Source organism: Corvus cornix, chromosome 4 (assembly GCF_000738735.6).
Source record: "Corvus cornix cornix isolate S_Up_H32 chromosome 4, ASM73873v5, whole genome shotgun sequence".
NCBI lineage: Eukaryota > Metazoa > Chordata > Aves > Passeriformes > Corvidae > Corvus > Corvus cornix.
Window position 1 is genome coordinate 58,094,586 of NC_046334.1, and position 14,466 is coordinate 58,109,051.

General features: G+C 39.9%; 1 protein-coding gene across 19 annotated transcripts in view; it reads left to right on the plus strand.

The window, feature by feature from the left end:
• The window catches only part of PROM1 (prominin 1), a 65,188-nt gene that overhangs the window by 16,432 nt on the left and 34,290 nt on the right, over positions 1-14,466 (plus strand). For 16 of the 19 annotated variants that reach the window (XR_005601710.1, XM_039550618.1, XM_039550622.1 and 13 more), the window contains exons 3-5: positions 8,370-8,428; positions 11,320-11,346; positions 12,877-13,082. Coding sequence is in view for 18 of the 19 variants with exons in the window: in XM_039550618.1 (XP_039406552.1) it covers positions 8,370-8,428; positions 11,320-11,346; positions 12,877-13,082 (292 nt within the window). In the remaining variant the exon portion in view is untranslated. The remainder of the gene's footprint in view (positions 1-8,369; positions 8,429-11,319; positions 11,347-12,876; positions 13,083-14,466) is intronic. The other 3 variants (XM_039550626.1, XM_039550633.1, XM_039550635.1) reach the window with 1 other exon arrangement.

A 14,466-nucleotide genomic window follows, 5' to 3' on the forward strand; every position in this document is an offset into this window, starting at 1 on the left:
TTTCTTACCTAAAAACACTTGTGTGATTAAATTATGAGTTGTATTGCATCATAACGTAGTTAGGATCTTTCTTTTGACTGAAAATATACCAAATTATTTTATTTTGGTGAACTTTAAATTGTGATTGCAGTTGTGAATGTGAATATTGTTACTACTATTAAGTATTGCTTTGGCTGTTTAACTCAGCTGAAAGATGCCTGGCTGTACCTGTACTGAATAAATCCAAGCATCAGGCCTAATTAGCTGTCTTCAGAGTAGCAACCATTACTTTTGCTTTAATTTTTGAGTGAGCCAGTGGTCCCTGTAGTACTTTGAACCAATGTGTATGCCCCAGTTATCAAACATACATGGAAAGTTGTGGCCCTTGCAAAAATGGGGAAGCAGAGGAAGGGAATTCTGAGGAGTCTCAGGGAAGCTGCCAGAATGACAGTCACTGAGGTAATCTGGTCAGCAGGGCTCCAGCATGTCATTCCCAATTAGTTATCTGTGTTCATATTTCCAATAATCCAAGTTATGCAAGAGAGGATTTTCTGTGCTTTCCTCAGTTTACAGCAACTCCTGAGGAGATAAAGAAAGAGGAAAAATGGTGCTCATACGGTCTATTTACTGCTTTGATCAAAGTTACAAGTCCAGTATGTCTACACAACCCAATCTATCAAGAAGCTGCTCAGCCTGTGCAGTGTGCTAAGCCAGACAAACGTACAGCGCAGCAAGTTAAATCTTTGCTTGTAATCTGTTGTAAATCCTTACCAGATGGTGGCCTAGGGAGAACTTGAGGTAGCTACTGCCAACAAAGCAAGTGGCAAAAAATAGCTGTCGTGGCAGAAACAGTGTGCTACAGAAGTTCTGTTGCCTTCAGAAAAAGACAGAATGCAGTTTTCTGTGTGGAATACCTCTTCAAAGCTTTCGACTTCATTTTGTGTCTGCATGATGCATGCAAATTCATTGCAGCCTCCTAAGGAAGGATTTTTCTAAAGGCTTCTCTGTCTTTTTTCTTCTTCCAAAACTTCAGCAAGAACAGAACTTTCTTTGTACTAAGGAACAACTAGAAAGCCCCTGCAAAGCTTATTTTCAAAGAAGTTTTTCTTTCCATGCATCCTGTAACGGTCGATATTGTGGCTATTTCTTTTTTTCTTCAAACATTTTCCTTGGCCAGGCTCTTTAATGTTGTCAGTGCACGTCAATGGAAAGCAGAATGTGCCTAAACAGAAAATGTGGCTGCACTAAAGAGTAACCTCAAGGTAATAACCTCAAGTTTGGGGCAGCTCTAAGGTGTGAAGACTTCCTGTGGAAGACTTCAATTACCTGTTTGGTCTTCCTGACTAATAGCTTCCATTTTTGGAAAGTGGGGAACATTTTTGTGTTCAGAACGAAGTTCATTGACTGTTAGTCTTATCTGATCCACTGCTGTATAATTTATTTCTTCAGTGGCCCAATGTTATTTCCTGTGAGGAAGGGTGGGACTCTCCTTAATTTCACATTCTAGTTACCTTGGAAGCTGTTGCTGCTGTGCAATTCGTTGTCTTCAGCAGTTCCACCATGCTCAGTCCTACCTGTGCTCTAGCTAAAGCTCTCCCTGTTAGGCCACTCCTGCAGTTTCAACCCTGCTTATGGCTGTTCATCTCTTCATTATCTGCTTCATATTGCATCTCTGCTGCCTGCTCTCTCTCACGTTGTCCCGCACTGCATGCAGTATAATCTAAGGTGCATTTCTAGGTGGTCTGGTAGCTTGTCCTTTCAATTATAAATAAAGCAGCATATGCTTTACCAGTCTGCCGAGACCTTAAAAATGTATTTACTGTGTTTTTGCTTGTGTCATATTGTGTGTTGTTGGATTTTGTGACAGCCAGAGTGTTGTAGGATAACAACATGTAATTAAAGAATGCAGTCAAAGAATGGGAATGGACAGTGATCCTGCTGATGAGAGGACACTGTATACAGAAGGCAGAAGAGGGTGACAAGACAGATTGCCAAAGCAGATGAGAAGGTAAAATACTTAAGCAGTTTAGTATGTATTTGTTGGGTTTTGACCTCCATTCAATCAAGTTGTTCTGGGTATTGTGGAATAATACTTTCTATGGCTTTGTTTTGCAGGTCGGTGGTGAGGTACAGCAGCAAAGTTCCTTTCTTACTTGCCTTTTTTTCTTGTCCAGAAGGCATGGTGATTTTTTGCTCATTATTTCTTTAATGCACGTGAATAGACAGGTGGTTGAACAGAGAATTTCCTTTCACCACATCTGTAATGGAAATAGGTGATCTTGTGTGTGGGCTACAGAAGCAAGGGAAGATCAGTGTGTTGTTCAGGAGCTGTGCTCAAAGGCAAGAGGGTCAGAATGGCCTCTTGCAAGGAATGGGAGGGTGGAAGCGGAATCAACCTGATGTTCCCAGTAACTCAATGGGGAAAAAAAAAAAAGTTAATTGTATAGAGAGAGACCTTGCCTAAAAAGAGGGGGGAGAAATTATCTAAGGAGGCTGGGTGTTTCTTAGTTAAGGACAAGGGCTGTGTCCCAGGTCTGTCTGAGGAAAATATTGTGAAGAGGGGAGTGAAGCTTTGCAATCTGAAGTTGGAAAGGAATAGTCTAGACTATATGAGTGAATGCCTGGATTAGATTCCTTTTCTGTGGACCAAAGTGATCTCTTATTGTGTGGGAATTGGGAAGATCTCCTTGTCTATGAGACTTCCCACTTGTCCTACAGAGTGAGTTTTCTTCCTGCTCTGCACAGACAGGACAGAGCGCATGGGATGAGCAGTGTGTCAGGGCCCTCCCTCTCTGCAATCACCAACTGTGCATGATGGATTCTTCAGCCATCAGCATTCCTGAGCTCTCGCCTTGCTCTGCAGTGGAACCAGAGAGAAGCGATGCTGTGGGATTTAGAACAGCAAGAGTGAGCAGAGCCGTAATGGAGGTAGGGACAGTAAAGGGGACCAAAGGTATCCTTGGGTTACCTTATGAAGGAGACCTCTTCAGTGGGAGCCAAATCTGGCCCTGGTAGAGGCTATTGGCTTGAGGCTTTGGGGAAGCAACCAAAGCTCCACTCAAGTCAAAGCAAGTATTCTAAAATGTCAATAAACTGAACTTGCCATAAAACTTGCTTTAAGATACTTGGAAGGTTTTTGTCTCTGTTGAGTCTGAAAGGCTTTCCTGGTTTTCTTGGCTTTGTGGGAGATATTCATTAGTGTGACTCCTAATTAGGAAAACAAACAAGTTTGAAGTCATTTTAATTCATTCATTTCAGACTAATTGACCTATATTCAGAGAAGTTCTGAACTGTTCAGTGTGGATGTAGTCCATTGACTCTATTTATTATAGATGAACAGGAACGGACCGAAATACTGTTTTATACATGAGAATGAGATAGCAATAAAGTAGTTACTAATTGATCATTGGTATTATCTATGTAATTCTCCCCTGTTGTTCAGAAAAAATCTCCTTTTAGTGCAGTATGAGTGCTTCAGTCATGGTTCTTATTGACTTGTTTGAAGACCTTTCAGAATAGAAGCCTAATATATTATGCATAAAAAGACATTAATTTCTGGCATAATTTGATTAATGCTGGAGTTGCACTACAGCTGAACTGGCTCAATAGAATTTTTTGAGGGAAGTGGAAGCATAGCATTCCCAAAGGTTTTACTCCAACTATTTTCCTGTCAGCTAGATTTGAAAAGCTTCCTTGGCAGAAGAATTTGTAATTAATTTATGTTGGTACTTAATAGACAGACAGCTTATTTTAAAATCTCTATTAGTTTTGCTACCCCTTTCTGTAGACCAATTCTAAGAAACACACTTAGTGATAACCTCATTTTCTTGCCAGAGTAATGAGATATTGAGTGTATATACACAGTACTCTTGCAATTCAGGAGTTAGTGATTATGTTTTCTTAACTGGAGATCCTCAGAGGTACTTAATATTTCTTCACAAATTGCATTGGTAAATTAACAGTTCATCTGGCTAGTTAGATTTACTAGGGCAGATGGCACTTCGCATGTGTGATGAGAGCAGGAAGGAGTCAGCAAAGCAGTGGTGTGATTAGCCGTGTGAATGAGCCTCACAAGGTAAATCTCTTTAACCCCAATGATAAAATGTGTTCTGTGCTAAAGCCGAGGATTACTGGTCCTGTGAAACAACGTGTACTGGTCAAGCCAAGATTTCAGAAGTAATCCAGTTAATTTGAAAATAAAGGACACCACTTTTTATGACACCTTCCTAACACCTTTATATTTGAGACAGAAATCAGCCTCAAGATGGTACTTTGCCAATAATGCAAGAGAGAGTTGTGTGGTGTTACCTGAATTCAGTTGTAAATAAAAGCTTATTTGAATGCTAGAGATGAGATGTTCTAGCTAGGGAGGAAAGATGCTTCATAGAAGCAGACCAGAATCCCAGGCGGAATAAAATGTGAGCTGAGCTGTCTTTTCATTGTGCTACAGTGAGCAGTGTTGCTACATGTAGCTCCTGTTTACACAGCACCAGGCACAGGATGTTCCCCCATTTAACCCTTAAGCTCTGCAGTAGTAACTGTGATTGCCATCAACGTGCAGTAAAACCTGTAGAATCGCAACGGTTTGGGTTGGAAGTGACCTTCAAAGATCGTCTAGTCCAACCCTCCTGCAATGAGTAGGCAGGTTTTTCACCAAGGCCTGTTTGTACCTACAGATATGTGGGTAACTGCAGGCACTCTCACTTCAGTTCTAACTAAATTTGTTTTTTTTTTAATGGGAATATATACAACTTCCACATTTCATTTGAAATTAATAAACTGGGGATACATCTAATCATGTTGGTATTGAAAGCTATTGAAATAATAAATTTGTGGTAAAGACTGGTCAATCACTGTGTGCTGCTTGGTTAGAAAAACACCCTGAAGCATCATGTTACTTCTGAAAAATCATTGCAAAGTAATTTTAGTGAATCTTTATTCAGCAGGGCAGTCTCACATTCTGGAAAATTAAGGGAAAAAATGGACTGTGTAGCAGCCATTGTGTTGTGCGTGAAACCTGTATTGTTCTTACTATTAAATTTAATCAGTCCATGTGGGAACCTTTTGTACCTATTTTCAGGCTTTCTTGTTTATTGTTAAACCTAAAAGTGTTTTACCTTGTGATAAACCACCTTTAAAGTCTAAATTTCAAAAAAAGTTATGAAGTGCTATTTTCTGCATAAGTTTGTCATAGTATATTTAGATTGACTTCTGTAACATTTTTTTTACTCACAGGTTATAAAATATGGAAACAGTATAAATAAAACTGTGAATCAGCAACACTGAGCAATTTAAGCCTATCACAAGCAATCAGAGCAAGTTTTGGGTTGTTTTGGTTTGATTGTTTTAGTATTGTCTCTTCTACTTGGAGATACTCAGAATCTGACTGGCTGTGGCCCTGGGTAGCCTGTGGGGGGTCGGTCACTCTGGCCTGAGCTGGAAGGTTGGACTGGATGATCTCAAGGGGAACCTTCTGATCTCAACCATTCTGTTTCTCTTGAGTAGTTACTTTTATATGCATAATTTATTCCTACAGAGGGCCATAAATATTTGTGTGTGTGTGTTTATACACGTATGTAAAACTTAATGTAACATGTTAGCGAAATTTTTTTTTTTAATGTTTAACTTATGGGACGAGATGCTCAACTAGGAGAATGGGTAAAAGCATTCAATTTTTATTTAACAGGAAAAGCTAATGCTTTTAAGATTTTTCTTGTACCAATTCCCAACAGTAGGAAATGTATCAAAGGACATTTTTGTCAATAATAAAGTCTTGCTTTCTTAAATGCTTCCTGGCAGTGTTTTCACTACTGCACTAAATAATTTACAACAGAAAGTCATTATGATTGTAGGATAACTTTAGAATAATTCACATTGGAGGGGACCTTCAGACATCATCAAGTCCAACTGTTTTCCAAAGCAAAATGAACCTCAAAGTTAGGAGCAGCCTGGAAATGAGAGGGGGTTGCTCGGGGCTCTTCTGGTTCCCTTCAGAGCAGCATCAAGGAGAGTGATGCCACAGCATCCTGGGCAGTTGGCTCCTGCATCTGATCACCTGCACACAGTCTGTGCTGCTTCATGCATTGAGGATCACAAAAGCTTTTCTTTATTATTCCATCGTATCACATTCTGGTTGAAGCTGGTCAAAGTTTCTCATCAGTGGCTGCTACACAATGCTAAATAGCTGAATCAATATGTAAACAAGAGAGTTGTTTTCTCTCTTTTCCTATATGCTGAAAGCCATCTAGCTGTAAAAAAAAAATTACTGCATTTATTATTTCATGCAGCCATATTTCTTAAATTTACTTATGTAGTATAGATGTCAACAGGAAGAAAAAAATGTCCAACAACCAGTGGGAATTACACTGCTGGGGTTTGTGCAGTTTTTCCTCACCTGGCTTTGTATGTCCTTGCTGCTGAAACTTCCGGAGAAACACAGATGCTGCCTGGGATGGTCTCAATGCAGGGAGGACTTGGCTGGTGCCAGCGTGCGAGATGTTTTAGAGTTGCAGCAGTGGATCAGTTGTGTGTTGCTCATACAGTGGTGTGAAAGAAAGAGACTTTCTTTCAGCAGTCTCATGACTCCCAAGATGCAGAGCGTGAAAAAAATTGCAGGGATCATAGCTCTTTTGAGCTTCCCAGGTGCTTATTCTGCATATGTTTTGGTTTTATTTCTCTTATTGTGGGATTCAGCCTTATCTTGTACTTTATATATGGTCTTTCCAAATTGAGGTTACCTCAGCATAGAGTCCTTGCTTACTTACTACCAGCACTCTGTGAGTGTTTTGGAATGTACTCCCCAACCAAGGAATGATTTGTGGCTTGGCACTTCAGTGATGCATTAACAGATTTTTATTTTTTAATTGGCAGTCTTGCTAGCTGCAGCTCCCTTGCAGGGACTACCTGCCTTAAAGCAGCAGTTGGTGCTTTGCTGTTGTGTGTTTTCTTTCCATGGATACAGTTTTCTGTGAGGAGCTCCTCAGGATGTCTTCAATCAGTCAAGTCCATGTTCCCACTGTGGGATGTTGAGGAGGGAGACCTAACGGACACTGCTTGCTTAGGAATTTGTTTTCCTGAGCCATGTGTGGGGTGAGAGAGGAGTGAGATCACAGCCCCTGTGAGCTCCCTGAATATACTTCACAAGTGCTACGATAAATTCTGAGAGGCCTTAAATTTTTGGGAGGAGAGCAGTCAGTTTTCACACCTTCAGGTCCTTTATGGATCCCCAGGTTGGATAACTTACTGGAGGTTTTTATCAACTTCGTTCATTTGCACATGGGAGACTAAAAACAAGGCAATAGTAGGATGAACTTCAGCTCTGTGGGAGTGTGGGGGGTAGAGTTCCTCCTTGAGCTCTTTGAGGTGTAGAGTGCTCCTTCCTAATGTGCTTTCTCTTTATCAGAGGAGACCAGAAGCTCAGTCAGTTATTTCTCCCAAATGTCCAAACGCTGTTGCTTTTACACAGCCTAGCATGGAGCATGCCCTGGGCCACTGGTGCTTCTCTGAGGCAGAGGGTCTGCAGAGCTGGTGGTGCCTCGCTCCTTCAGGTGCAGGGTGTCACAGCAGTGACCAGGAGCCACAGTTGCCGGCTTAGTTCCCATAGGGTTGCCAAAGCCTTAGTTATGGTAGGCTGGTGATGTCCCAAGAAGGGGATCCATTTGTTGCAGCTGCCAGGGTTTACTGAAGGTGGCACTAGTTGTGTTAAATTCCTACTCTTTTTTTAGAGATTGCTGTATTTTTTTTTATATTGTGAGTAAGTTAGTATGAGTGTTGGATCGATGCACAGTAAATAGTAACATGTTAGGCTTTCTGATTTGTTTTGGTGGTGTTACGTACTCACTGTTGATCCAGAGATCAAAAAAGAAAATATAAAAATAAAAAGGGGAAAAAAGATTGGGATAATGTTGGCAAGATAATGTCTTCTTTGTACCCTTCAATCAAGAAGTCATCATTGGCATGCTTGTTTTGTGCATTATGTATCTGATGCTCTGTTTATGTCTATATATTTATGCGCTTATGTACTTGGCATAAATGGGAAGCAAAGCTGATAGCCAAAACATTGTCCAAGTAATTGATACATTTGTGATGAACTTTTAATAATGATTTTATGGTGCAGAGGATGACCTCAGCAAAACCTTCACTGTATTTCAGTGGCAACTGATTAATTGATAGACAACCTGGCTATATTCTTGTGAACTCATAAAACGCAGTTGAGGAGAGATGTTGTTAGTAGACAGATTTATGGGGACACTTACATACTTGCCTATGCTGTTGATTTCTGTTCTTAATTTCATCTTGTCTACCTAACGGTAGAATTCATACTGTTCTCTTTCCTCCGCTTTTGTAAATTATGTTGTTTAAAACTGTGGAATATTCTTGCTTATTTTCAGATCTCATCAGAAAACTAGCACAGCAGCAGTTTGGAAATTCACAGGGCGATTATCAAAAGGTAAATTGTCTATGTGTATCTGCATAAAATAATGAAAACTATGACTTTGAAATTCGTGTTTTTTTCTAAACCAGGAATTAGTATTTTAAAACTATATGAACAGGATACAAACAGGAAATTTTTGAATAACAAGTATGACATTTTCATGAAAAATGTGGGACCAATTACAAAGAAAATTCCACAAACCACTGTTAAGAAACTATTCATAGTTAAGGATGACTTAAAAATTCCAGCTGTAATGTGATTGTTGCACAAAGATTGAAGACACTTTGTATTGAAAAATACTGCTTTTATTTTAAAAACTTAGGGAGAACTATTACTGCTTAGCTCTCATGTAAGCTTCAGCTATTGTTCTCAAAAAGGTGAATTTATATTATAAATATGCTATTTATATATTAGTAAGTAGATGGAATGGAATGTGCATCTGAGTTTTGGGCTGTTCTGGAGCACAGTGTTCCACTTTCAAATCAGGAGCTGAGTTTCTGCAGTAGGAATTTAACTGTGCCCAGGCAATGGACAAGTTGCTTCAAATGAGCGACTTGCTTTTGGTCCCTGCAGTATGGTGTACCTGTCAGGAGGATGAGTGTGGTACTTGCACACAGACACTGAGCTATTGCTGTCAATCAGAATAGCCTTACTGGTGCTTCCATGTCTTCCCAGCAACAAGCCTGTTTCTCCAGTAGCTTGATAAGTTCTGCATGACATCCTGGTGTGGGGGTTATGTGTGTGTTGTTATGCTGCATCAAGTGACTCTTGCTGATCCCACCTGCTTGATGGGGCTCTAGAGAGTGGTGCATCACAGATTGTTCCTGCATACCCAGGGAAGAATGTAAGATAGGGCTTGGATGGGAGAGTCTCAGAACAAAAGTGTTAGATTCTAGGGGGGTATCCCTGACCACAAGCAGAGTATTTAGTAACTAGTACATGAGTCATGAGAAATCTGAGACTAGTCCTGTGTAGGGGATGTGATTACAGGGTAGCAGTTAAAATATTAGGAGTTCTTAAGAAGCAGGACAGATACAGGCCAGTATCAGTCCAAATTCTCACCTGAATACGGTACAAAACTCTGAAACAAATCTGGAAAATGAAAATATATCAGGACAAGTAGAGGGTACTTCAGAAGACAGAAACATCAGCCAGAGTCAGCTGTGAAACAGCCAGCATGACTATAGATGTGCCCCTGGAAGAATTTCCAATGGAGATAGGGAAGTGTGAATACCGCTGAAGGGTGTGGATAAGTAGTTAGAAATGTTTGCCTGTGGTTTTGATCACTCAAATTCAGGGAGAATGAATTCAGGCTAGGATGAGTTCAGGAAGTGTCCATTAGGGTGATCTGGGAAACCTGCGGGTCTTCAGAGGAAAATGGAAGAGTTTGTTTAGCTTGGGAAAAGAGTTGATAAGGGGTGTGATTAGTCTTTTAAAATATATACGGAGAGGAAGCACCAGGAAGAAGGTTCTGCTTCTTCGGCAAAAGATAGTTCTGGCACAGAAGCAAGGGGGCTGGAAATGGACATGTGCGAAGAAGACTTGCTCACACCAAGCACTGAGAACAGCCCTTCAGTAGCAGGAGCAGGAAATCTGCTACTCCTATTTATCCTGTTAAATTTCTACTGTCATTCCTCTGTATCATTTTTTAAACCTATTTGTAGAATGTGTTAGTGACCCAGGAGGCCCTTCCCACTTCTGTGCTGTGTGTCCTAGTGTTCCCAGTTGGACTCTAACCATGAACATCTCCCTGTGCCCTGCCAGGGGCAGCAGTCTGCCAGAACAGTCCAGCAGCTGAGCCGTGCCTGCTCAGGGGAGCCAGCTCGCTGCTGCTGCCATTGCTTTGCTTCTGCTGGGTGGCTGCGTGCTTGAAACATCATGATTCAAAATCATATTTGGTACCAGATTCTTAAGGGAGGGGAAGCATTATCTTTCCATTAATACAGAAGAAAATATGATTTTGAACATTTTAAGTAGTATTGTACAGTAGAGGTTTCAAAAGGATGTGTGTGATGCTGATAAAAAAAATCGATAAAACTTGAAAATTTCTGATTCTCACACATCAGACTTTGGGCTGAGGGGTCTTGCCAGCTTTAGCTGATCTGCTTCTCTTCCAGTTAGGAGAAAGGGGAAAGCACTATCAGCTGTGAACTTGGCATGCAGACTTGAAGGGGAAAACACAAGAAATTAATTTTCTACTGTGGAAACAAAGGGGAAATTGAGTTCTTCTGGAATTCTGTCATTGAATATTTAGTTTTCAGTGTTTTTCTGGTTTTACAGATAAGAAGATAGGTAAGAACTGTTAAATAGATTTATTCCGTCTTTCTTGAATGCCTTTTCTTTTTTTCTTTTGAATAATTTAAATGGAACCTCTACGTGGTTAATTAAACGTTTAGGGTGAATATTTTGTGTAATGTGTTAAGATCCCAAAAGTGCTACTGGACCTACTAAAATAAAATAAGCACTGAGAAGAAAAAGTTAGTCAAGAATATCATATCAGTTATGACAGGGGGAATTAATGAAGAAATCACCAAACCACAAAGTAATGCAATCTCTGGCCTTCTGTGAGATATACTGGGAATTATATGAAATAGATGCTCAGTGTGGAGGTAACTGGTCTGTCATTGTTTTAAGATGGAAGGATTTGTTGGACAAATCCTGGATTCCTTTCACTCACCAAGGATACCAGAAAATAGCTGCTATGTGTTTTATTGTAAATATTTTTCCATAATTATTTAATGGTGCTTCTGTGCATTATTTTACTTTCGTGGCTTATTTGTTATTGTTTCTGTGTTGTTAATTGTTATGGTCTAGTCATGGTTAATTATTCATTATTCATGGGATTTGTTTTCTGTGCATGCTGCCTGTGTATTATACACATTCTCCATTTGTTTTGACTTCCGCAGCCAGAAAATGTTGTCCTGACTCTTCAGGTAACGTCTTATGGTAGATGTACAGCTTTGAAAAGAAACTAACCATGTCTGCACTGCTTCTGTTAAAACATCCATAACCATTTTTAATGTTACTTTAAATACTGTTTTTCCATCTAACCTATCTTAAAATAATGTGTGCTGTCATATAATTTTTGAAGTGTTCAGCTAGCTAGAAAAAACCCCAGTAACTCTTCCGCAAAATCCAGCCAAATTCTTCTTTCAAGCATGTAGTTCATATTCTTCAGAAGGAAGCACAGGTTTTAACCAGCAGTTAAAAATAATAATTAAAAGAATAGTTTTCATCCTAGAATTGGTAATTAGGGCAGAAATTTGCAGCTCTACTAATGGTGATAGTTGCTGTATTTGGCTCAGTTGGTAATTAGGGATTGTGAAGAAGGGCATCAGCAAAGCTGGAACTAGAGCATGATTGATATCTTGTGAGAAATTGTAACTTATTTTGCAGGACAGTTACACAGCCTCAATTTCATCCTTTTGGTGCCAAGCTGCCCTTGTGCTGGTGGATCTGTAAAACAGAAGAAGACTCAAAGTACTAGTGTGAGAATTAGTTCTCCTAAGATTGGGAAAGGAAAAGAGAAGAGAGATTTTTCAGGGAAGAAAGACCCCTGGGACGTGCCCACACTGTGCTATCTCTGTGTGCAGACACCTCCCTGGTCCGGTTTCAGCTGGGCTTTGTTTTCAGCAGAGGGAAACAGCGTGGCCAACTCACACCTTGTCCCCTGGGAGCCACACTGCCTCATGTAGGGCTGTGCCAGGGCTGCCTGGCCCAGCTTCTTGGTCCTGGGGCTCTTGCAGTGTGAAAACAAGTCAGGGTATTGCATTGCATCCTTCCCTTTCACTCCTGCCAGCTTTTGAAAGTATCCTTTTAGTTGCTGCTGCTTTGCTGTTTGGCAGCAGAATAAATGTCTTTACCTGAGAGGTCTTAAAATCTGTCTGCTTCTTCATGTTTTCCAGTCCCTAAGCAGTTTTAAATTCAGCAGTTTGGAGAAACCTCTGCCATGGTAATTGATCATCCAGAGAAATACTTCCCTTTGGGGTTCATATGAATTTTTCTACTCTTAACTGAATAAAAAGGAGAAAAAGCTAAGCGTCCTTTTCCCCCGATGAGGTGTTGCTCTAGTTAGCCTTGCTGACATTTGTGGAGCCTTTTTGGAAACAGATGTGAGAAACAGTAAATTTGTGGTCTGAGAGTTCAGATGTGTTCATTTTTAACCTGTCTCCATTGCATTGATTCACATTTACTTCTTGTGAGCCTACTGCTCTCTTAGCACTCACTCTTGTAGTTTGCCTAGCTAATACTCTAGCCAAATAATTATTAGCTATCAGTATCTACAATGTTATGTATCATTTTGTTAGAAAAGTTGTCAATTATTGACAAAATATACCAAGTCCTTAACCTCAGTAACTTAGTAGATGGTTTAGTCTGTAGTTTGATTTTTAATTATTTGCTCTATATTGATTGCAGTTACTGTGTGATACCTGCTATTACCACTATTTTTGTCTGAATTACAGGCCATCTACTATGAAATCGGTTTTATAGTCTCCGCAGCCTTGGGATTGCTATTTATTTTGTTACTGCCTCTTGTGGGACTTTGCTTCTGTATGTGTCGTTGCTGTGACAACTGTGGTGGGGAAATGCATCAAAGACAGAAGAAAAATGCTGACTGTCAGAGGAGCTGTTTTGCAACATTTCTTTTTGTTGCTTCTTTAATAATAAGGCAAGTGTGATAAAGAGAATGATATAAACCTTGGTATAGCACTTATTTTGCAGTGTCATATGACAAATAATATTGTATTAGCCTACAGGTGCAGAAATTATTTTCTTAGACTAAGTAATATTATTGCTTATTATAGAAAATGTAACTGTATTATAAAAATGCTGCTACTGTTGCTATCCACAGGTCATTACATACATACTTAGGCAGAATGTAGGTGTGAAACAAACAAAAAACTTATGTTTGTATTTGGCAATTGACATTTTTGCCAGTCTCAAAACAGCAGTTGCAGAATGTTACATTAGAGTTGTGAACACGAGAGACTGTGTCCTGTGTTCAGTTCCCATCCCATAGAGAACCTCAGATACCACACACTGCTTTGTTCTTGGTAGTGTTGTAGTGGTAAGAAAAGCAAGTAAGTGACTTCCTTCAGTATTTGTAGTACTCCAGATAATATTACTAGTTCAAAACAATGGGTTTTCTTCTGGGTACTGAGTTGCTTAAACCATGCATGCACTCCTTGTAAATCCTGGAGTTTGCAGACATTTTTGCACTTTTGGTGTTAAGAGCATATTCCTGTGCTGGGTGTGTAATGGGTGATGAGGAACTACAGTCAAGACTTTTTCCTGCTTTCAAAATATGTTGTTTGCTTTCAGGCTTTCTGTTTTCCTTTAGCTGCTTCTTGCTTTCACCTGCCAACTATCCCTATTTTGTGATGATATTAAAAGAAGAAACAAGTCTTTTGATCTATACAGTGACTGTTCAGTCAGATAGGACGTATTTCGTCATTTCACTGTAATCTAAATTATTTTTTTTCTATTACTGTGTGTCATGACAAACAGTGACCTTGCTTATGCTCAAATAGAGGTCAGGCTGGTATCAGATATGGGAATATGCTCTTTTCTCCCAGACATCACTAACAAACATGGCTCTCAAGAATTTGAAGACCTGAAAACTGAATGGTGTATGGTGATAGGTGCATCCCTGCCATGATGACAGGACAAATCTTCATAGTTCAAGGGTACCTTCAAGACAGTAAGTTAGTAAATTACCTCTCAGCATGTTGAAACTGGAGGTAGGTCACAGAGCCTGCCAGCTGTCTCTCCACCACGTTGCAGGATGCGGTTTCTGGCTATAATGGCTGAGGAATGTTGCCTGTTAGTAGAGAAATTAAGAGATTGTCCCCCTTGTTGGTCTCTTTAACTTGTGCATTTGCTGCCAGCTATCCTTGTGGGATTAAGAATACCCAGCACAGGCAAATGCTTCTTCCCAGGTCATGATTAGCAGATCAGTGATCCCTAGTGATACGCTTTCCAGAACAAAGGAAATTGCCTCTTTAATTTCTTTTTGCTTTTTTTTTTTTTTCTTTTCTGTGAGACATGAAGAG